The sequence below is a fragment of the Aulostomus chinensis genome, chromosome 16 (assembly GCF_037954235.1).
Source record: "Aulostomus chinensis isolate RoL2024-O1b breed Wild chromosome 16, RoL_Achi_v1.0, whole genome shotgun sequence".
Taxonomy (NCBI): Eukaryota; Metazoa; Chordata; class Actinopteri; order Syngnathiformes; family Aulostomidae; genus Aulostomus; species Aulostomus chinensis.
The window spans coordinates 24,726,383-24,747,978 of record NC_141335.1 but is presented as its reverse complement, the minus strand read 5'-3'; the positions used below and the strand labels follow the sequence as shown (position 1 = coordinate 24,747,978).

Below are 21,596 nucleotides of genomic sequence, written 5' to 3'. Positions count from 1 at the left end.
TAATGAAGTCACACTGAAGCTGACCTCGAATTGTTGGGATGCAAAATGTCTTTGTCCTCTTCTGCTATTGACCAGAAGTTTTCTCTCAATGGCCAGAGAGGTTTTCATGCAGCCACAGACAGTGACTTTGACCTTTGACCCACTCAAATCCAGTCAGGTCATCAGTGTGTGCCATATTTTGAGGATAAACAAAATTTTAGACTTCCATGTACTGAAAATATGGCTGCATATCACCGTAGTGGTGATGTTCCGCGCCATCCACACTGTCACTGCAACAAAGGAATTCTTTACACATCCACTTTGAGGAGCCGGTTATTTCCTGGAATAAGAAGCTGCTGCTCGCTCTCTTAAACTTGCCTGAAATCCTTTTTTCTGTGTTGGTGCTCAACCTTCCTCTGGAAAAAAAAATCCCCAAAACCTCACAAGAATCACAATCATCAAATGTAAACTGAGGCGCCCCAATGAGACAACGTGTGGTTGTTCCTGAGATTGAAGAGCCCCCTCGTAAAACTGGAAGGAAGGACAAGGATTTTAGATGAAAGTTTGTTGGATGTTTATCCTCTAAATTGTTTCAAATGCGTCGGGCCTTGATGGCCTTTGTGTTGAATTCTGTTCTGAATCCATGGGTTCAGTATCAGTTCTGGATAACTGCAGCCTCAGAGACCTCTCCTCCACATCTAACCTCCTCAGGCCAGAACTAACAACTGCTGCCAGGCTGAGGCCTCCACACGCTTGCTCTCCTCTGGCGCCACCTTCTGGCCGTGCTTTGTAATTCTGTCCTGCTTCTGTTTGGCTTTTTCACCTTCTGTTGTGACACAAGTTGGTTTTCTAACGTATTGCAGCTGCTGCAGGCTTTTGGTCCCGTTTGCTGGTGTAATGAACCACTTTCTGTTTGCTACAACACACGAAAATAACAATGAATCGCTCGCAGCTGCAAACAAACCACCGGATCGCGCCGATTACCTTCGTAGAAAACCAATAATCGTTTTTTTTAAAAAGACCTCTCCACAGGGAGGTCAGAGGTCATATTTTAAATATTTTACTTTGTTGAAATGTCAGTCATTACAATGATGTAGACATAAACAGAGCATGAACGTAAAATAACGGGATCACATTATACATAACAGCGATAAATCAGTTTACAGAAATGTTACATAAGGGGCGTAACTCAGTGGTTTTCATGGCCTTTCTGATTTTTGAATGTTGGATTGTTACAATATGTTGTTTCAAAAGGTCAGAGGTCATCTACCACCAGCACCAGCAAAGGTTTGCGTCAGTCATGCGCCGGTCCAGAATTCCTTTAACATGGTGACGCTTCTCTTACAAAACCCGAATGAAACCGATTAAACTCACTCGGAGTGAGACAAGCATCCAGTCACATGCTACTCTACGGTGCTGTTATGAAAGCAGGGCTCCGAAACTCCCTCACTAACACTGGGCCTCTTGTCCGGAGGGGTTGCGTTGCCTCCACTGCTCACCAGCGTCTTGATAAGCTCCTGCTGAATCACTAATCTCTCCAGAACCTCCCCTAACCTGGAGTATCGGAGGGGAGAAACTCTCGCTGCGGCTCTTGGTTTTTGTCCGTCTTCAACCTCAGCTTCAGCGGGAGAATGACTCCCAGCGTCGGGGGAGTGTTCCACATCGCAGCGTTCAGCTGGTACGCCTTCGTCCTGAGGAGCCTGGCTGCCAAGGATGGAGAGAAGTTACCAGCGGGGATCTTTCTTTATGGAGGACCTTGGAAGTACCTCACTTTTCTGAATTTAGTGAGTACATTCACTTCAGTGCCTAAACCAGCGGTTCCCAGGTTCACCACCTAGGGGTCGGAACCCTTGTCAGCGTCACAAGATGATTTTTAGGGCCAAATCGTTGTGTGAAATACAGAAACATTTTTAACCTGGAATCTTGAACTGGTGTAGGAATTGCAGCACCTGTTACTGTGACATGATTTATCCTGGCGTTGTTGAGCATCTGAACTTGAATACTAGTGTAAACGATAATAACCATGATGTAATAATACTGGTTGATGTGTAGATGTTAACGAGAACAGGTACCTCAGGAACATGAGAAAACATTTCTCGGTTACTCTTCTCGAAGCACACGTTGACAGGGAAGCTGCAGTTATTTAAGTAAATCTAAAACATTAAAGCCAAAATGGGAGTTTTGATTGTTCTTTGTGGGGTAAAAGAAGTGCAAGCAGGGGTGGGGGTCGCCAACACCAACCTGACTGCTGTGGGGGGCCACAAGCACTCGCTGAGGCTGACACAGTTGTTTAAGCTATGACAGAAAGAAAGAATGTTGTGTTTCAGTTGCTGCAAGCGTTGTTCTTCGGCCTGGCTGCAGTGACTGATCTCCAGCGTGGGAAGTCGTGGGAGAGGCCTCTGAGCAGATGCAAAGACCTCCTCTTCTCCGTCTTCGCCTTCCCCGTGGGCACGGTGAGCCACCAAGAGCACCTGAAGGCCACAAAATAACTCCTGCACTTTACAGCGCCTCACTCTTTTCTTTTAGTTTGTCGTTCTGCTTGTCTGGACAATCTTCTCCTATGACAGAGAGTTAGTCTACCCGGCTACTATTGACACCTTCTTCCCTCCCTGGATGAACCATTCTATGGTGGGTGGATGAGTGTTTCTATCTCCTTTAGACCAGCATTTTGACTATTGTGGTCATGAGATGTCTTTTGTGGTCATGAGATGTCTTTTGTCTTATCAGCACACGCTTGTCCTTCCTGTTCTACTTGGAGAAGTTGCGGTGCAGCCGCATGTCTATCCTCAGACCAAACACGCCCTGGCCACACTGGGAGTGGTGGGTTTGGCTTACTTACTCTGGTAAGTGATGAGTCAGCATATAGAATAAAAAAAAAGTGACTTTGCTCGTAGCACCAACATGGAAGTCAGCCTCGCCATGGGTCTGCTTCAACACGAGCCCATGGGAGTTTTACTGTGGCTTTTGGATGACAGCTGTTAAAAACGTCTGAGGCCAACCAAAGTTTATGAGACTTCCACAGCAAGACAACAATAATAATAATGATGATCATGATAATCAACACCATTATTTTGAGTTTTGAAGCATAAATTCAATTGTTAGACTGCCGTTTTTAGGGAACATTGGTACTTTAAAATTCACGAGCACCAAATTCACTCATGTATTTTTTGCCATGTATCAAAACCTTTAAATATCCAGCTTGTTTTTAACCACTGACCTTATTGAAAGCACTCAACAAAACCTCTTTAACGTTAAGACGTCCAACGGTGCGATTAACTTATTTACAGGTTTTAGGTCTCATTCCTACCTACGTCACGTCGACGTATGGGGCACTGTTTATTCTGCAGCAGTAGTCGTATGCGCAATTGCATCGTTCCTGATATAATATCCTTTGTGTAAAGTTGGAAGAGACATCAAGATAAAATATTTCTAAAAGCGTCAAGGCTCGATCCCTCGATGCGTATCAGCTGCAGCACTGCCTGCTGATTTGTGTCTGGTGGCGTGGAGGTTAGATGACGAACCAAGCGGGGAGAGCGCCAGGAAAAGTGACCTTTACACGGTGTCAAGCATTCTTAGAAATATTAATATATTAATTAGTGCAGAGATGGAGCCCAGGACAGGATTCTGTCCCGGCTCATGCAGGCTGCATGCTCAGCTCTGCTGTTGTGTAAGGTCAGTGCTATGTGGGTCAAGAGTCAGGATCTGTGCTCATGAACATCAGCATATTTTTGAGACAATCCAGTACAAGATGATCTGGTAGATCCTACGATACTAAAAGATACTTTCATTCTTTTCTCCTGTTCTACAGGATCGTATGGGTGTACTTGTCTGTTGGGATTTGGGTGTATCCCCTGCTCGGCCACTTCAGCACCGCTGGCCTGGTGGGCTTCTTCTTTTTGAACATGTCTGTGGTGAACCTGCTCTTCCTACTCGGACACAAACTCAACAGCCTCATCTGGACGGGCAGATTTAAGCAGCAAGTAAACGGAAAGAAGTCAACTCATCGCTAATCTCTTTGTTAGTCCGTCTTCTCGGAAGTGTGGCAGCAGCAGGACAGTTCAGCAGAATCAAAACAGTTAAATAAGAATCCCTGACAGCAAGACAGCGTGCTGACTTTGAGAAGAAGAAGAAACATTCTTCTTCTTCTTAATGATTAATTTTACGCTGGCAACAAAACCCACTTATTGAGTTCAGGGGTTTTGCTGCTTTTGTTAGCCGATGTTAACTCGTGTAAGCTAATGTCAGTGCGCTGCGTTCAAGACAACTCGGATGTCTGGGGAAAAATAAACAGTTGGGAACGATTACTAGTGGGACACTTGGGTGTATTTTCAGAGCTCTTTTTTTTCCTCCAACTTGATGTCACTTACAACATTAAGGATTCTGGTCTTCATTCTGAATGTTTAGGAGGCAAATATAACGTCTTATTTTATAATATTTCATTCTTCTTGTTGTTTTGTCTTTCTTTTGGGAGGTTGGCAAACAGCTTTCATGAGCACTTCCGCCATCCACTCATCTGGAGCGGGTCGTCTTTTTTAAGCTTTGCGTCGACTGCGGCGCGAATGGAGAAAATAAAGTGAATCTCCGGGTTTGAAGTCCGACTCACCACGTTAGGGTTCTAGCAATCAGGGCTTCAACACTTGATACCGTCCCTTGTAGTCAGTCCCCAAATTGCAGAGGGCCTGAATGACATCAACTCTGAGTGTCTGAACTGTGTTAAACTTCAACCTGTGATATAAATTTCAGTTTGGTTCTTAAGGTCAACAATGACGTAGTTAACATTGCAAAAATGGCCGAATAATCCAACCGAGTCATCCCAATAAAACAAATCCCACCCCCAACAAAGCTGTTTCTATTCTTTAATGTTACACAACATGTCACATCCTCCTTTTATCCAGATATTCATAGATGAAGAATGCTTTTCAAAGTTTACAGCTATGGATGGATATCATCACGAGTGCTGATTTCCCTCCCCAGCAAAGGGAATCTTTTCCCAAATTCACGGTTAACCTGAATTGCATATTTGTCCATTAATGGAGGGCCAACAGTCGGGGCCGAGCAGGAATGGCTCCACTTGTAGTAATCCAAAGCTTCGTGGCTTCGACCTTGTAACCAACCCATCTCCGGGAGGGGCTGTGCGTGTGTGTCCATTATGAACTCGACTTAACTGGTTTTGCCGAAGGGGATCACCCCCCTCGCAGGTCCCTGTAGCCCTTCAGGTGGTGCAGGTAGTTTGGATCTGCATCCACCAGCCCCACTGAGAGGATCTTGGCCAACAAATGAACGTCTTCTTCACTCAGGTCCTTCTGCTAAAACAGAGAACGCCAAATATTAATCTCTACTATTGGAGAACATGACGTCATTGATCCTCCGATAAGAACTCACCTTCTTGTTGTTAGCCGAGGCTTCAAGCAGCCGAGAACTTTTAGGGTTATTTCCCTGTTAGGAGGAAGAAGAACTCAGTCTTACTTGTCTAAAAAAAACAACCTGAAAGCAGCAGTGGCTTTTACTGAGACAGAGAGGTTTACTTGCCTCCTTGAGTCCTTGTGTGAAGCACATAATGATGAAGAGGAAGCCGGTAACGATCTAAAATTGGATGTTTAAAGTTCGTCAGGCTCTCATTACGACAGCGTTTGATTGTCACCCACAAATAAACGAAGAAACGCTTCCACTCACCCCCACCAAGTACAGCATCTGTGCTCCTCTGGGTTCTCCCGAGCTTTGGCACTGATTTGTCCCTGAACGGGAGTTTAACACATTTGCCCTGCACGATCTCAGCAGACTGCGGTTCACACGGAAGAGCACAGAGCATTTCTGAAGAACCCGCAAAACAGGATCAACAGCATTTTCAAGAAGAAGCACCTCTTCTTTCACCTGAACAACATCACGTGACAAATGGGCTGTTACGCAAATGACTACGTAAGAAGGGCGGTCACGCCATGTGGGGTTGACACAGTTTCCATTTTGAGTTGTCATTTTCTCTTTTGTCACCGGCAACAAACAAAGAAATGACAGGAGTGCTCGGCGTCTATGACCTCACGTGGAAAAGGTCAAAGGAGCTGCAGGCTACTTGACATCCACTTTGAGGGTTCGGGGAAAAAAATCTGGTTCTGACACATTTTTGCTTTTTTACCTCAGCACAAACAACCTGAGCTAAGCAGACCCATCACATAGGGGTGTGTTCTGATTGTGATTATCTGGTGTGCGCGTCTGTTTACACACACACACACACACATTTATAACAGTTGCATAACATTTAGCTTGTGAGAGAGAGAAGTTTTCTACATTTTCATAAATTTCTTTTGAAAATTGTCACAGATCAAAAAAATTAAAAAGAAAAAAAAAGAAAAGTAATTCTGTCAAATTTTCAACTTTTGTGGAAATGTTTCCAGACATCGGGGACAGCAGGGTTTCCTCTGGTTTCAGAAACAAAAATGTAACATCAAAACGTTTGATAATTAACCTGCGCTCACCTACTGCGTAAAAACTAGAGAAAGGTGTTACTTTGCTGGTGTAGGGGTTGCCCTGACAACGTCTCGGGGTTGTTACACGATTGCGTGAAAAACAGAAGAATTTTAGACTGAAAATTGATTCCTACATTCTGCTGTCCACGTGGATGTATGCATATGTGAGTGTTTCCTCTGTATCTTAAGCTATTGCTGTTGTTTTTCTATTATCAGATCTTTTTTTTAGCACTTGGGCTGAATTTTGCGTGAGATACCATTTAGATAAACTTATTATTGGTGTTATAACAGGGATATAAAGTCAGTATGCGGCCAAATTGTGAAAACTAGAGTATAAAACTAAGGCCTGTAAGACTGTAAGGTTAAACTGTTGCAGTTTTACACATTAACGGACAAGGTTAGCGCAGAAATGAGAGTATATTCCTGTCCATTATTCTTCCACTCTGTGGGGTCGGGACTTAAAAAGGTTGAGAACCATTTTGGAATCAGCAACATTTAGATTCCAGCGCTGGGTCTGGTGTGAGTGGCGGGTGACATTGTTTGGGTGGAGTCAACACATCAACGAAGAGATGATATTGTTTGTGTATGCATGACTCAGGACGGACATTTCCTCTATGTCTCTTAATGAGGGCGACCCAAGCTTGTCCACTGAGACAGAGAGAGAGAGAGAGTGAGAGAGACCCACACACACAGACGAAGAGAGAGACAGACAGAGGGAGAGAGACAGAGACAGACAGACAGACAGAGACAGGGAGAGAGAAGCAGAAAAAGGAAGGGAGACAGAGGGAGGACGAGGGAGAGAGAAAGCGAGACAGATGGAGAGAGAGAGAAGGGGGGTCAGAGTGACCTCATGTAATGATGTTACCAAAATACAAGGAAGTGTAAATGTAACTCAGAACAGTCACATGACAGGCACATGAAAACATCCATCCCTCCATCCCTCCATGTTCCCCCTCTTCTCCTGTTCAGGGTGGTGGGGGTGGAGCCTATCCCAGCAGCCTTCCCCCTGGACAGGTCACCAGTCCATGGCAGGGCCAACACATAGAGACAGACAACCATTGGCTCTCCCAGCCACGCCTACGGTCAATTTAGAGTCTGGATTAACCTGGTCCCTCTTGATGTCTTTGGACTGTGGAGGAAGCTGGAGTACCAGAGAGAAGCCAGCAGGAACAGGGAGAACATGGAGACTCACACAGAAAGACCCCGTGCTGCAGCCGGGGCTCCACCCACAACCTTCTTGCTGGGGGGTCACAGTGCTGACCACTGCTCCACCGCACCACCACATTAAAACAGTGAATAAATAATGATGATTCCAGTAAACAGTAGTGTTTGGATGATGATTCATCTCAAACAAAACCTTTCTATTACCAAAACAAAGAATCAAAAATGTTGCAATTCTATATTTTCTTGTAACAGTAATTCCTTTGTGATCCCACCCAGATCAGTTAAAAAAAAAGATTAGAAGATTAAATTATTCGATAATATTTCCATTTATCTGACATACAAACACACTTAGAGCATTATCACTTACAGTACCTTCAAAAGTGAAAAACTTGATATTGAAACCGAATAATTCAATTACAACACTTGTATTCCAGTGCAAGGTCATAAAAGTGCTATAACTAATATAATATACAAAACCTGGATGGAGACAAGAATATGTTGGGATAAGAAATGACACGCTGCTGCAGCAACCACTTCAGCTGCTCAGATTTGTTTTGTTGACATTTTGAAGCAGGTTTTCACGCGCATTCACTGAGAGCACCGTCAAAAAAACATCATAATTGAAATAAAACACCATCACAGTGTTACTGTAGGTTCCTGATGACGGAAGCCGTTAGCGTGACGCTTAAATCGCTCCACTCCCACGTCAGGAATGATACAATAACAACCCAGTATGAAAACAAAAAAGGAGTCATGTAATAAAGAGAGAAAAAGTAAGAAAGACAGAGGTTAAAAAGAAAACCTGTGGCTCCGCCCCTCCTCAGGTAACCACACCCACACAGGTAATTGCTCATGAAAGGGTAAATAAATTAAACACCCAACAAAGTCTAATATTTCAAAAGCAACATGTATGAAATATTTAAATCTTTTACATTCAGACACATTTTTACGTGTGAATTTAAATCATTATCCAAATATCAATCAACTGCAGCAGCATTTAGGTTCTGTATTTGTTTGCTTTTTCTCATCAGTCACACATTTAATATCTACAAATCCAAAGAAGTTAAAAGTGTGTGTGGAATTATATCAGAATTGTTTTTAATATAATGGTGATAAATGAGAACACACTAAATCAGAAATAAGAAAAAGTTAAGGTTGGTTAAGGTTGAGGGTCACTTGGAAAATCTCTCTCTCTCTCTCTCTCTCTCTCTCTCTCTCTCTCTCTCTCACACACACACACACACACACACACACACACACACACACACACACACACACAATATTTTTGGCTGATTGAATGTGATTTACAAAATACGGGAATCCAAAACGGCCCCGGGAGATGTGAACCCACCCTTCACGCAAAAAAAAAGAAAACAAACCAAAGAGAGGGAAAAAAAAGAAAAACGGTCTGTGTTCATACATGGCCGACGAGAGCGGAATACGCATGCGCACATTTAGAACATTTCCGAGCCTTCGCGACATTTCCAAACATTTTTCCCACCTCCGTAAAGACAACGTGAGCGCACAACAACTTCCGTTACATGAGCTTGCCTTCAAATTAAAGCCCTCTTATTTGCGCTGACATTTTACACAGCAAATACACATGTGGGTTCAAATTATATATTTTTTAAAAAAAGAGAATCAAAATATTTCTGAAAGTGTCTGAAATATTTGGCGATGTCCATTACGGCTGTTAGATATTCGAGTACATTAGGACTTTCATTCTCAAAAGACAAACCGGAAGTGGTAGCTGTGATCGTAGTACAACTAGCTTAACGGGTGTTTTTATACGGCAGTCGTTGACAGCTATAGCTTCCAGCAGAGTGAGGCTACTCGGTAGGAATTTTCAGGATCATCTGCCTGGCTTTTGACAAGAGCTGGAAATGTGGGCCGGACAACAATAACGGGAACTTAACGCTATCATATCTGACGAATGTGGTAAGGTTTAGGCCACTGAAATTGCCCACTGAAATGATATTAAGAGGTTAAAATAATGTTTTAGACAACTCGTACATGTACTATAAGTATAACTTGTTGACACGTTCGTACGAAGGAAGCGATAACAACATTTTAAAGTTGCAACCCAGCCCAACTGTTCGCCCAACTAGAACAACTCCGCTAACTCCTCAGCGTGTTGTGACTAACGGTACTAGCTAGCTAACTAGGGGAAGCTTGGTTATTATTTGTCAGTGCAGCCTTAGCCACCCGTTCAATGCTTTAAATATGGACTGTTTTCGCTCTCCAGCAGCGCTAACGGTAACACTGCAAGAAGTGACCAATGAGCGTAACTTGGCTTATCGTGGTCAAGGATCATGCTAGCTTCCCTCAGGATAGGATATTGAGCTTTTGAATATGGAACAAATAGTCATATAACCATTAAACGAGCCTATATTTATCACTCACCAGTTTTTAATCTTTATAATTAACTATTTGCTTTACTTAAGGTTAAATGAAAACATGTAATATTAGCTATATGTCTAATCTTAGACCGAGGTACTTTATTTTGGAGCGGGAGGCGCAGAAACCGGAAGTAGTATTATTCTCCAGTAGTGAGTGTAATTGATCAGCAATTCACTGTAGGTTGCCTGGCTAATCTGTTCACATGTCAGCCGGCCAGCTATTAGTCCGCTAGTTTGCCGTTGTGTCTGTTGATTTGTTTCAACATGAATGTGGCTAATGCCACCTGAGTTCCTGGTGGATGTGGCGTTTTTGGAGCTAGAACGTTTCTTGCTACCTTGCTAGGTGACAGCAGATGAAGTGCTTTTTAAAAATTTATTTATTTATTTATTTATTTTTTGCGCCACCAAAACTATGTAACAGTTAGCTGGATGTGAGTGCTTGGTGTGCGAGGTTGTGTTAGCCGACGTGTGTCTCCTTTGTGCAGAGACGGGGATCCTGGCTCCAGCCACTCGGAAGGTCCACGATGCTGTGTTGGGGCAATGCTTCCTACGGACAGCTCGGCATGGGTGGGATTGACGAGGAGATTGTGGTTGAGCCACGAAAGTGTGAATTCTTCCACGGTAAGCATGTGTGTGATGTGGGGTGTGGCCGCAGGCACACGGCTTTCGTGCTGGAGGATGGGACAGTGTACACCTGTGGCTGCAATGACCTGGGCCAGCTAGGACACGAGAAGTCCCGAAAGAAACCAGGTAGGTGATTATGCGTGTGTAATTACATTAAGTCATAAAGACCCGTGCTGATGTAATTATCACATACACCTGTGTCATCTATTAGAGCAGGTCATGGCTCTGGATGCTCAGATCATAATTGCTGTGTCATGTGGAGAGTCCCACACACTTGCCCTGAATGACAATGGGCAGGTGTTCTCATGGGGTCTGGGCTCAGATGGGCAGCTGGGCCTCAATAACTTTGAAGAATGTGTTCGTGTGCCTCGGTAAGACTGGAGTGTATCTCAACACAGCGTGTGAGAAAACAAACAGCTGCTAATTTCTTTCTCTCTTTTCTTTTTAAATGTCAGAAACATCAAGACTTTGTCAGATGTTCAAATTGCTCAGGTAGCCTGTGGGTACCGGCACTCCCTTGCACTTTCAAGAGGTGAGGAGGGTTTGTAGCAGCCTGCAGTGTTGCTCTGTAGTGGGTTCTCCCTCGGAAGGTATCAGCTCGACTTGGCTTAGTTCTAGGACAAGGACATGTGCTTCCACTCCACACTTAGGACCCAATATCACATGAAACTACTGCAAAGCAATTTTCAGCAACTTTTATTGAAGGTTCTTCATGTTATATCTAAATAGTTAAGAACAAAAAAGTGTTCACATATTGTTTGAGTATCTTAGCATGTTTGTCTGCTGCAGTCAGGAGTACAAACTAAAGTGTCACTGTCTTGAGGAGCTTCATTTTGTTGTTAAGTTTCAGTGAGAAGTCTGGACTCCCTTTAGAACACTGCCGGTTTTACTGCAGCAGCGTTTGCTCACTCAGACCTGCATCTGCAAATGCTGCAGCTTCACGTACAGTGACCATAGCAGCCTCTGCCTCCGGCCGGGGCTCTGACTGCAGGTTGACCGTGGCAGCAGATTTGTGTTTTTGTGTTGGCTTGTTACACACAGCAGGCTAAGGGTGGATTTTTTTTTAGTGGGTTATTATTTAATTGACTTGTCCAGTGAATAAAGCAGACAAACTGGGGCCATGGAGAGTGATGGTGACCTTCCTCTGACCAACCAGTGGTCTGCAGCACTCTCCCTTTAGTACAGTCTCGGCTGGCCTGGATCTTCAACAGAAAAAAGCTACTTGGTACTATCTATAAAAGAAAATCAAAAAAGCAGTACTGAGCAGAGCCGAGTCGAGCTGAAACCATGAAGTGGAAAAAGGGTAATTTTTTTTTGTTTACTTCTCCTCACAGGGGGCCAAGTCTTCTCCTGGGGCCAGAATCGATACGGTCAGCTTGGGCTGGGAGCGAATGGACAAAGCATTTCCACACCTCAGTTCATTCAGTCGCTGCTGGGCATTCCTTTTGCTCAGATTTCAGCAGGCGGTGCTCACAGCTTTGCCCTCACGCTCTCAGGAGCCGTGTTTGGTTGGGGGCGCAACAAGTTTGGTCAGCTGGGTCTCAATGACAGCAACGGTGAGAAAAGTGTCACGGCGATCCACACGTGGCTTGAATTCAAATCTTAAACTAAGACCGGATTTTCCACAATCTTTTCCAGACCGGTGTTTCCCCACCCTGCTGAAGTCCCTCAGATCGCAGAGAGTGATTTACATCTCCTGTGGAGAAGATCACACCGCAGCACTGACCAAGTTAAGTTACACACTAACCTTTTGCTCCCTAGAGCTGCGCCATGAACACACATTTAACAGTGAAAACAAAAGTAATCAGGGTGAAAGACTTCCTCACACAAACACACAAATGCAGAAGTTCCAAGTTGGAAATGTTTTTGAAAAATAAAGTCATTAAGTTTTAGAAAAGTTGTCATAGAAATTTTGTTCCACAGATGCCTGAATTTAAGAGTGTATGAGGTTCGGTGAAGATTTATGTTGTGTCAAATGATGTAGCTTAGCTTAAATGTGTGCAGACTAATTCTGACGTGGATTTCTCTGATAAGTTTCTGTGTGTTAATGGACATTTTAGAGAACGAGTGGTCATAAAATTGTTCGTCAACGTTATGGCAAAGTGGACATTAACAAACTTTCATGGATCACTTTTATAGAAAAGCTAACAACTGGTAAAAGTGTAAATAAACCCTGAATTTGGCCAACAAGGTCATTCTTTCCTGCTCAGGTTTCAGAACTGGGCTGAAGCCATGGAGTCCTACTGGAAACAACTTGATTGAACTCATTTGTGATTGAGTCCCACATGCGCTCTCATTGGCTCCCAACCATGTGTTTGCTATCCGTTGACGGTACCTGCTGCTGCTGATTCGTACAGGAAGGGGGTGTGTTTACATTTGGAGCAGGAGGGTACGGACAGCTGGGACACAACTCTACTAACCATGAAATCAACCCCAGAAAAGTCTTTGAGCTCATGGGAAATGTAGTCACGCAGATTGCATGCGGAAGGTAAACTCATTTTACGTGTCTGTCCGTCACGTTCAGGCCTTTTTTTTTCCAGTAAAGTTCATTGAATCCTTTTTAACCACATATTTTTCTCAAATTCCTGTGCACTTGAAGGCAGCACACTTTGGCTTTCACCCCCTCCTCTGGTAAGATGGACTCATTCGGGCTTGGAGGTAACGGGCAACTTGGCACGCGCTCCACTTGCAACAGAAAAAGCCCCGCCCTCGTCAAGGGCCTCTGGGTAGCCTCCAATTCACCGACAGATACAGGTGACTAAGAACAGTGTTACATAACTGGCTTTGTCTCCCAACCTCTCTGAAACAAAACCAGGCTGCTTTAATCTGCTAGATCTTTATGGTGCATCAGCTAATGGCAGATTCAAAGAATAGAAGTCTACTGGGTTTGGTGGGAACTGTTTGGACCAACCAGTTAACAAAGATAGAAGCTTGGAGCCAGTCTGCTGTGAGGCTGCTCCTGGCGGAAGTGCCTGAAATGTTGTCTGCTGTGTGAACTGGATGAAGTAGAGGGTGAAGTTTGTGACAACTTGAGGGATATTGTTGTATTGGGTAAAAGGTCTTTTACTTATTATGCTTTTTAAATTTTTTTTAGATGTGACTACAAAAAACTTGGAATTTGTTTCAGGAAGGGAACTTATTTGGTAGGAGATTTTATCGGTCAACCTTGGGTGAGGAGGCAGAGTGTTGTGTTCAGAACTGAGATATTAATGTCTTGTGATTTCGCAACAAATGGAATTATGATGAATTGTATGCACAAATAGCTGCAGCAGCGTATTTTTTGGTAAACCCGTGAGTTTTTGGTACTTCAAGTGTGCGACATGTAACTAAAAGAAATCAGTCAAGACCTCCTTTTCAGCTGATGATGGTGTGTGTTGGGGGGGTGGAGTTTAGAGATGATGTCATTGACTGGATTGTTTCACACGCAAAATATCCATCCATCATCATCTTCCGCTTATTCCTTACTAGTAAGGGGGGGCTGGAGCCTATCCCAGCATCTACGGGCGAGAGGCAGGGTTCACCCTGGACAGGTCGCCAGTCCATCGCAGGACCAACATACAGAGACAGACAACCATTCACACTCACAGTCACACCTACAGTCAATTTAGAGAATCAATCAGCCTCGTCCCCTCTTGATGTCTTTGGACGGTGGGAGGAAGCCGGAGTACCAGAGAGAACCCACGCAGGCACAGGGAGAACATGGAGACTCACACAGAAAGATCCGGCGCCCGAGCCGGGACTCGAACCCGGAACCTTCTTGCTGTGAGGCCACAGTGCTGACCACTGCACCACCGTGCAGCCCACGCAAAATATCACAGCAGATAAACTAAAATCTTAATGGTTGTCAGATGATGCAGATAGGTTGCAAAGTTGCGCATGGAGCCAAAGCCTGCTCAAACTTGATTGGTCATTACTTCGACGAACTGAAACCAGAACTTGTCGCGTTCCAAAATCTCTCCCTCTTGTCCTCAGTTTAACTGTCAGAAATGAGCAGGAAGCTGCAAGAATCGTCTGTGTTGTCAGTTGATACTCGCTGAAATCTGTACCCTAATTGAGCTTTTTACAGCACAGTCGTTCAATACATCTTCTAACCCTATGTCTTGCTTTCATTTCATTAAAGAGTCTGATCACAACTATTGTGTTAAGAGGATTTATGCAGGAGGAGACCAGAGTTTTGCTCACTACTGCACTGCCAGAGTAAGTTGTCACCAAGCAGTCATTTATTACTTTTTTGAGACCTCAGCTGATGAGTTTTCTCTAAAGTTCCAACTTTAAATCTCTTTGTTGTTGTAGAACCTCCACAACATAGATGACGTGAGGATACAAGACCCCCACCGAGGGATTTGCATCTTGAATGAGGATATCATCCAAAAATGGCTGAACCACTCCCCAGGAAGACTCCCCCTAGAAATGTCCAAGTAATGACTCACAACAGACCTGGCTGACCACATGTATGGAGACCATTTCCTGACAGAGTGTTTTAAGTTTCTGAACACAAATCTTGTCTATCAGACAAAATCAAAAATAACACTGGGTGATTTTCTCACCAAGGTCCAGAGAAATTCACCCTCCACAACAGTAGGTAGAGCTGTGAGGGGCTGCCGCTGCCGCCACCGCTGAAACAGGAAGTGTAAACTCAAGTCCGTCATGGGTGGGATGGTAAATGTGTGGTGATTTTTCTCACCTTTTTTGTTTTAATTAGCTTAAATAGCGCATGTTAAACACATGCCACACACTGTAAGGGACTCTTGAATAGATACATTAAAACAGGTTAAGCTGAGTAAAACATGAAAGAACCATAAAAATGTATTAAAAAAGGAACCATGATTAAACCAGATCAGATTTTTAGTTGTATGTATGATTTCAGTCACAAAATCAAAGGCGGAGGAGAGGATGAAGACTCATGTCGGGGAACGTGTAGTTTCATGTGTGGAACACTCAGTGACAGGCAGTCGGAAGTCTTGTACGTAGGTGAGAAGTGGGCATCCAGAGCGGTGGTGTAAACGCAGCCGAAGTGACCCAGGAAATTGTCTCCGTGCATGTGATTTGTGGTGTCGGACAAGTTGCCGTGGTGATGTAATTTCTTCCTGCGCTGTAGATTTGCTTGTGAAAAACAGTCACACCAATGATTTGCTCTTTATGACCCCTGTAGTGAGATTGACCTCGCCTTCTCCTCAGCAAGCTGCCTCAATGGATCGTTCCTGTCGACCAGGTAACGGGGAACATTTGACACTTTGTACGTTCGTCCAATCAGCGTTGATGGGAAATGTAGTCAGTTGAAGCAATAAATTCTTTAGTATTCTATACTGAGCGGGAAAGCGCTGCTGTCCTGCTCACAGGTGAGGGCCTACATGTACCAGGATGCATTGCATGGAAGCCTCAGAGTCCAAACCACCTGTGTACTTCCAGTATTGGTTGTACAAGATATCCACAATAATTCACTGCGTTACTGGGGCTTCAGACAGCCTTTGTGATGGTTTTTATGTTACATTGTTGCCTCTAAATCAACTAGACTCCTCTTACAAAGACAACAACTTGAACTGGCGGAGCACAGTAACTGTAAACTAAGCATTAGCAGCAACGGCCCACCAGCAGTTTCCATAATCTACATATTTGTGTGGTACAATTGCTGTTTCGTTGTTTTCTTGTGAAAGGAGTCTGGGGGCTTTGAAGACTGCAACTTCACACCTTCAGTTCCATGTCAGAAGGGATGGCGAGTAAAATTTAGCTGTTCACAAGTGAAGTCACTTTTTCTTTCTGTTTTTCACATTGTGTATCTTTGTCATCAAAACAGAATATGCCTTAATCTGGGTTTTAATTTGAAAAATAATCCTAAAGGGAATTTGTGTGAATTAGTTATTATCACAGCTTCGTACTAATTGTTACAATTCTCCTCGGGTAATTTTGGGTGTTTGACTTGGTTAATAAACAATCTCCCACTGACTGTGTGTCTCCTCCGCAGTCATCCAGATCACTACAGTACCAGCAGTAAATGTTCAGGCGTGGATATGAACACGGCTCGTCTCCTGTTTCACAGAGTGATTCAGCAGGATCACCCTGAGATCGCTCAGCAGGTCAGAGCTCATCAAACTCAAATCCACGCCTTGCCTGGTGAAATCTTTTCCCCACCAGGACTGGGCTCTTGATACGGTCGGCCTGTCTACTCCATTTTCTGTTTTTATGTCCAGTAAGATATAGAATGGAGTAATGTGCCCCTTGTTTGAATGTCATCAATGGTTTCACATTTAAAATCTGTAATTTTGTAATTGCGCCCTGTATTATTTTTTGTGGCAAAAACCGAGTCAGCTGTCAAACAGGGAGTCCAACCTAAATTCTTGAACTCTCTGTCCTTCAGATTGCCGCCAGTCTGGAAAAGAATCTGATTCCCAGACTAAGCAGCTCTCCTCCAGACATCGAAGCCCTGAGACTCTACCTCACTCTTCCAGAATGCCCCCTCTTTAGTGATAGAAATAATTACGTGACCATCGCCATCCCATTCGCCAAATCCCTCATCAGCCTGAAAGAGGCACCGTTGAAGGTGCTGGGTACGTGGAAATAAATGTTCCCGCTTTCATTCATGCACCTTTAGTTTTGGACAAAGATCACTCATGTGAGTCTGGTCTACAGGAAACTGGTGGTCCAAGTTTGAGCCCCCGGTCTTCCAGCGGCTGGTGGAGTTGTATAAGGAGGTGGTGGTGTATCTGCTGCAGATGCACAAAGTGGGCATTCCGTCAGTAGAGCAGCGAATTTTCACCTGTTTCCTGGACACGTCGCTGCGACTTCTGGAGATCCTGCACGCGGTGAGCTAGCGTGTTACTGCCACATATGTCGTACGCCACATCTTACTGTGTATGACCCCCTGCTAATAACAACCGTGCTGCTGTCACCTCAGGTGAATGAGAGAGCAGGACAAATTATACAGTACGACAAATTCTACATTCATGAGTTGGACGACCTGATAGACATCAGGAACGACTATGCCACGTGGATCCAGAGGCAAATGTACCCCATGGTGAGTCTGCTGCTAAAGTCTGTTCCTCTCCTCACCGAGGGCTGTAGTCTCCGGCTAGAGCGGTCAGTAGTCGTTTTGCTTTTGTTGGACCAAAAATGAGTCAGTGGTCAAGGAATCGTAGTGTTCATTTCATGGAGTAAAGTGCCATCAAGGAAATCCCGTCGGTACTAGCGAGCACCACAACGTGTCCCAACGTCGGTACTGAGGAGTGATGTCATCAGGTTTCACTGCCGTTTCTCTGCTGTATCTCAAAGGGCAGGGCGAGCAGAGATCAGGGGGCCGAACCAAAAGTACCGGTACACCCGCTACCCTGGAAAACCTTCACCGGTAAAAGTCTTTAATCATTAACAAGAAACGTGATGGTTCACTCGCTTTGTCCACCATCGTTGTTTCCTCGACCACAGCGTGAGATGTTAGTGCGTTGACGGTGGACCGAGGTTTTCATCGGGTGACTGCAGCCCTTCTTCTATGTCTGTCTCAGCGTGATCCCTCATGTACGCCTCTGTATCCTCAGGGTCACGACGGTGTGGTGACACTGTGCAGGTTTCCCTTTGTGTTCGACGCCCAGGCAAAGACCACACTGCTTCAAACCGATGCCGTCATGCAAATGCAGGTGAAGTCCAGTGAAGCACTCGATCAACACTTCTCGTCGCGTTCCTCAATCCGCTTCTGTAACTGAAAGTCGCATCATCATCATCTTGCTGTACTGACAGATGGCGGTGGATCAGGCCCAGATGCAAAACTTCAGCTCAATGTTTCTGCCTGCAGTGGAATCGGTAAACCCCTGCCTCATCCTCATCGTCCGCAGGGAAAATATAGTCGGAGACACCATGGAAGTCCTCAGGAAGTCCAAGAACGTGGACTACAAGAAGCCACTCAAGGCTAGCTTGATAGCTTGTTAGCTTTTCTATAAAAGTGATCCATGAAAGTTTGTTAAGTATTGTGTTTTCCCAACACGCCACGCTGTGACCACGCAGGTGATCTTTGTTGGAGAGGAGGCGGTCGATGCGGGAGGGGTGAGGAAGGAATTCTTCCTCCTGATCATGAAGGAGCTGCTGGACCCCAAATACGGGATGTTCCGGTACCATGAGGAGTCCAGGCTCATCTGGTTTTCAAACAAGGTACATCTGCGTGGCTTATTCCCCTCGCTGCTAAGACAATATCAATGTTTCAGTTGGGTAGTTTTTATTCAATCACAGTAAACAACAAACGACAAATGTGTTCAGTACAATCATCGCATTGCAAGAGACTGAAAAGGCACAGGCTGAGGCATAATGCTTACATTTAAGTCTGTCCTATTTAACAAAGTAAGCTCCCCATCAACATATGTTTCACGTACAAAAGTAGAAACAAAATAATAATAGTAAAAAAAAAGCAAAACAAAATTGCATTCAATAAAGTTAAAGTAGAAGAATCATGAAGCCAAATCCTAAGTAAACACAGAATCGTTTACAAATTAAAAATACTTGCAGCCCTCAGAAACTTGTTTTAGAAGCCGTCCTTTTGAAAACCAAAAATGTACTGCAATTTCTTAAATTGATATGAGCATCATTCCAGAACGAAACCCCAACAACAGATACGCATCTCCTTTGAACTTCTTTTTTGGCCTTTTGGAACAGTAAATATGCACGTCTCCGATATTAAACTTTGTTTGTTGAGATGTGAAAAACCTCAGTACGCTGACTGGGAGTAACTTTGATCACTAGCGTTACTTTGTAATGTACCAGATCACTGAGTTTCATAATATGTGATTTCATAAACAGTGGGTGAGCAGGTGCATAGTAATCAACCCAATGAACAATCCGGTTTTTATAAAAGAACTTTTACTTTAACGGTGCTTTTATATGTCGAGTTCCAGACTTCCACACAATACGATGTGTAAGGAAGTACAAGTGAGCGGTAAATAACACGTAAGGCCTTGTAGGTTATTATGTTTCGTGATTTATACAGAATTAATATCGTCTTTGAAAGTTAGTTTCATGTCCTTGTCAGGTCACTGGTGGTTTGTATGTGTTGGCCTTCACAGCCGTGATGTCCATTGGCTCCAATTGTTCAGACATTTTCATGCATAAGAGGACTACCAATAAATAGTTTGATATTTTGTAGGTTTAATATATTGAATGGCGCGCTTGTGTGTGCGATATTTTAATAGCGATGACTCAAAAAGTTCAGTTCACACGATTCTGAGTTGGTGGAGCAACGTATGGGGTGTGAGGTCGAGTGCCTGGTGTCACAGCTTCTCCTGCCGACCACCGATCTTCATCACAGTCACCGGTGTTTACCGTGTTAATTAGCCACGTTGGTGTCCATTTTCCTGATGAAGTATTTTGCTGCTAACGGCTTTATTAAGCTAGCCGGCATCAGATATTAGCTGAAGTGAGGCATCATGCTGACTCTCATTCACGGTGTGGACCAAAATTCTCTGCGGAAAGTTTCTGTAGGAGGAAACCTTCCTCGGTCCACCTCCTCCACCTTCACCCCAGAGCCAGAGCACCGAACACCCTCAGAGTGATGTGGTCTGAGGTGAGGTGGGTCATGTGATAACCAGTTTAATAAAGTCTACATGGTCCAGTTAGTCTGCTGTTGACACATTTAATTCTGGGTCGTTGACAGTAACTGCATACACATGTAAAACTGTGTACTTGTAGGTACACGGATATTTGAGAGTAAATCAGTCGGTCAGCTTTGTGAACCCTCTAATTCCCAGAACACACTTCCAGGCAGCCATTTGTAGTCCATGTCTGTACTACAGAATGTCTGACTGATAGTCTGCGAATGTTCCTTCCAGACCTTCGAGGACATCGACTTGTTCAGCCTCATCGGCGTCATCTGCGGCCTCGCCATCTACAATCTCACCATAGTGGAGCTCAACTTTCCAGTGGCTCTTTACAAGAAGCTTCTGAAGAAGAAGCCGACGTTGGATGACTTGAAAGAGCTCATGCCAGATGTGGGAAGGTCAGACCACGCAACAGTCGTCTGAGGTTTCCATTTCCCGTGTCTCTGAATGTCACCTCACGCATCTGAAGCCGAGTGTTTGCTTTTTTTTTTACCCTGAAGTGATGTTCCCTGACAGTGCCCTCAGTAGAATAACCACGTATGCTTTGATTTGGATGTTTGCTCTTCAACTAGGAGCCTGCAGCAGTTACTGGACTACACGGAGGATGACCTGGAGGAAACCTTCTGCTTGAACTTCACAGTAAGAAGATTGTCCCTGCGGCATGGAGAGACGAGGGCTCAGCAGCGTCCTAACGGTATCTGTTCATTTTAGATCACCGAGGAGAACTACGGTGCCACAGAGGTCCTGGAACTCGTACCGAACGGTGAAGACATCAATGTCAATAAATCAAACAGGTAGCATAAAGCTTTCCTTGTTGGCAAGAACCAAGTAGGGTTTCAGCCTCCAAGCAATCTCTCAACAAACCGCCTCTTGTGCGCATCACACCGCACGCTGCATCACACCGCACGCTGCATCACACCGCACGCTGCATCACACCGCACGCTGCATCACACCGCACGCTGCTGGTGTGTTTTCTGTTTGTTGTAAGAGGACAGATGGAAATGAGCTTGGTGCTCCAGCTTTTTATTTCTTGCAATTGATAAATGTGCATGTGCACTCTGTCCTCTCTTAGTTCATAAACTTAAGTGAAGACAGCGTCTTCACAAAGTCTCCACCATCATTAGGTTTGTTCCCGTGACGCCAACATTTTTTTTTTTCATGTTTTAATGTCCAGAGAAGAACGTTGGATGACTGTGAGCAACTCCACCCGCCGATCTGATGGTTTGTCTAGATTTCCCTGCAACGATGTTTCTATCTTTCTCAGATGGACATTTGTTGTTGGTGCTAATCAGCATATTTTAGCACGCTAACCTGCAAAGAAGGCAGCATTTTAGCTGCTCAACATCCGGTTGTTGACGTCGGTATGAGCGTGGTAGTATGCCGACATCAGCATTCAGCAT

General features: G+C 44.3%; 2 protein-coding genes and 1 long non-coding RNA gene across 5 annotated transcripts in view; 2 read left to right on the top strand and 1 right to left on the bottom strand.

The window, feature by feature from the left end:
- The first annotated feature begins 63 nt into the window (after positions 1 to 63).
- On the top strand, positions 64 to 4,814 carry LOC147247937 (androgen-dependent TFPI-regulating protein). The gene is made up of 5 exons (XM_086180030.1): positions 64 to 1,763; positions 2,307 to 2,432; positions 2,506 to 2,607; positions 2,707 to 2,822; positions 3,788 to 4,814. Exons 1-5 carry the CDS (start codon positions 1,611 to 1,613, stop codon positions 3,987 to 3,989), a joined length of 699 nt encoding a protein of 232 aa, XP_086036156.1. The 5' UTR covers positions 64 to 1,610; the 3' UTR covers positions 3,990 to 4,814.
- Positions 1,035 to 5,840, bottom strand: LOC147247936 (uncharacterized). Of its 2 annotated transcripts, none has more exons than XR_015109373.1 (4): positions 5,653 to 5,840; positions 5,509 to 5,562; positions 5,362 to 5,415; positions 1,035 to 5,282 (listed from the first exon to the last, which is right to left on the bottom strand). It is a non-coding gene; the product is annotated as an uncharacterized LOC147247936 (long non-coding RNA). The 2 variants fall into 2 exon arrangements; XR_015109372.1 differs by having other exon boundaries at positions 1,037 to 5,285; positions 5,653 to 5,830.
- A 3,558-nt stretch (positions 5,841 to 9,398) lies between these two features.
- The window catches only part of herc4 (HECT and RLD domain containing E3 ubiquitin protein ligase 4), a 14,429-nt gene continuing 2,231 nt past the window's right edge, over positions 9,399 to 21,596 (top strand). The window contains exons 1-21 of one of the 2 annotated variants that reach the window (XM_086180248.1): positions 9,399 to 9,542; positions 10,489 to 10,753; positions 10,839 to 10,998; positions 11,083 to 11,159; positions 11,962 to 12,183; positions 12,266 to 12,357; positions 12,985 to 13,115; positions 13,227 to 13,381; positions 14,748 to 14,824; positions 14,921 to 15,045; positions 15,780 to 15,839; positions 16,590 to 16,701; positions 16,983 to 17,172; positions 17,255 to 17,427; positions 17,520 to 17,639; positions 18,154 to 18,252; positions 18,353 to 18,520; positions 18,617 to 18,760; positions 20,428 to 20,594; positions 20,769 to 20,835; positions 20,908 to 20,990. In XM_086180248.1, the coding sequence (XP_086036374.1) occupies positions 10,528 to 10,753; positions 10,839 to 10,998; positions 11,083 to 11,159; positions 11,962 to 12,183; positions 12,266 to 12,357; positions 12,985 to 13,115; positions 13,227 to 13,381; positions 14,748 to 14,824; positions 14,921 to 15,045; positions 15,780 to 15,839; positions 16,590 to 16,701; positions 16,983 to 17,172; positions 17,255 to 17,427; positions 17,520 to 17,639; positions 18,154 to 18,252; positions 18,353 to 18,520; positions 18,617 to 18,760; positions 20,428 to 20,594; positions 20,769 to 20,835; positions 20,908 to 20,990 (2,648 nt within the window). In that variant the 5' untranslated portion in view covers positions 9,399 to 9,542; positions 10,489 to 10,527. Of the gene's footprint in view, positions 9,543 to 10,145; positions 10,347 to 10,488; positions 10,754 to 10,838; positions 10,999 to 11,082; positions 11,160 to 11,961; positions 12,184 to 12,265; positions 12,358 to 12,984; positions 13,116 to 13,226; positions 13,382 to 14,747; positions 14,825 to 14,920; positions 15,046 to 15,779; positions 15,840 to 16,589; positions 16,702 to 16,982; positions 17,173 to 17,254; positions 17,428 to 17,519; positions 17,640 to 18,153; positions 18,253 to 18,352; positions 18,521 to 18,616; positions 18,761 to 20,427; positions 20,595 to 20,768; positions 20,836 to 20,907; positions 20,991 to 21,596 lie in introns of those variants that run through there. The other variant, XM_086180249.1, reaches the window with a different exon arrangement.

Coding starts and splice junctions, on each gene's coding strand:
- LOC147247937 (XM_086180030.1), top strand. CDS start 1,611: ATGACTCCCAGCGTCGGGGGAGTGTTCCACATCGCAGCGTTCAGCTGG. Junction 1,764..2,306: donor ACCTCACTTTTCTGAATTTA/GTGAGTACATTC, acceptor GTTGTGTTTCAG/TTGCTGCAAGCGTTGTTCTT. Junction 2,823..3,787: donor GGTTTGGCTTACTTACTCTG/GTAAGTGATGAG, acceptor CCTGTTCTACAG/GATCGTATGGGTGTACTTGT.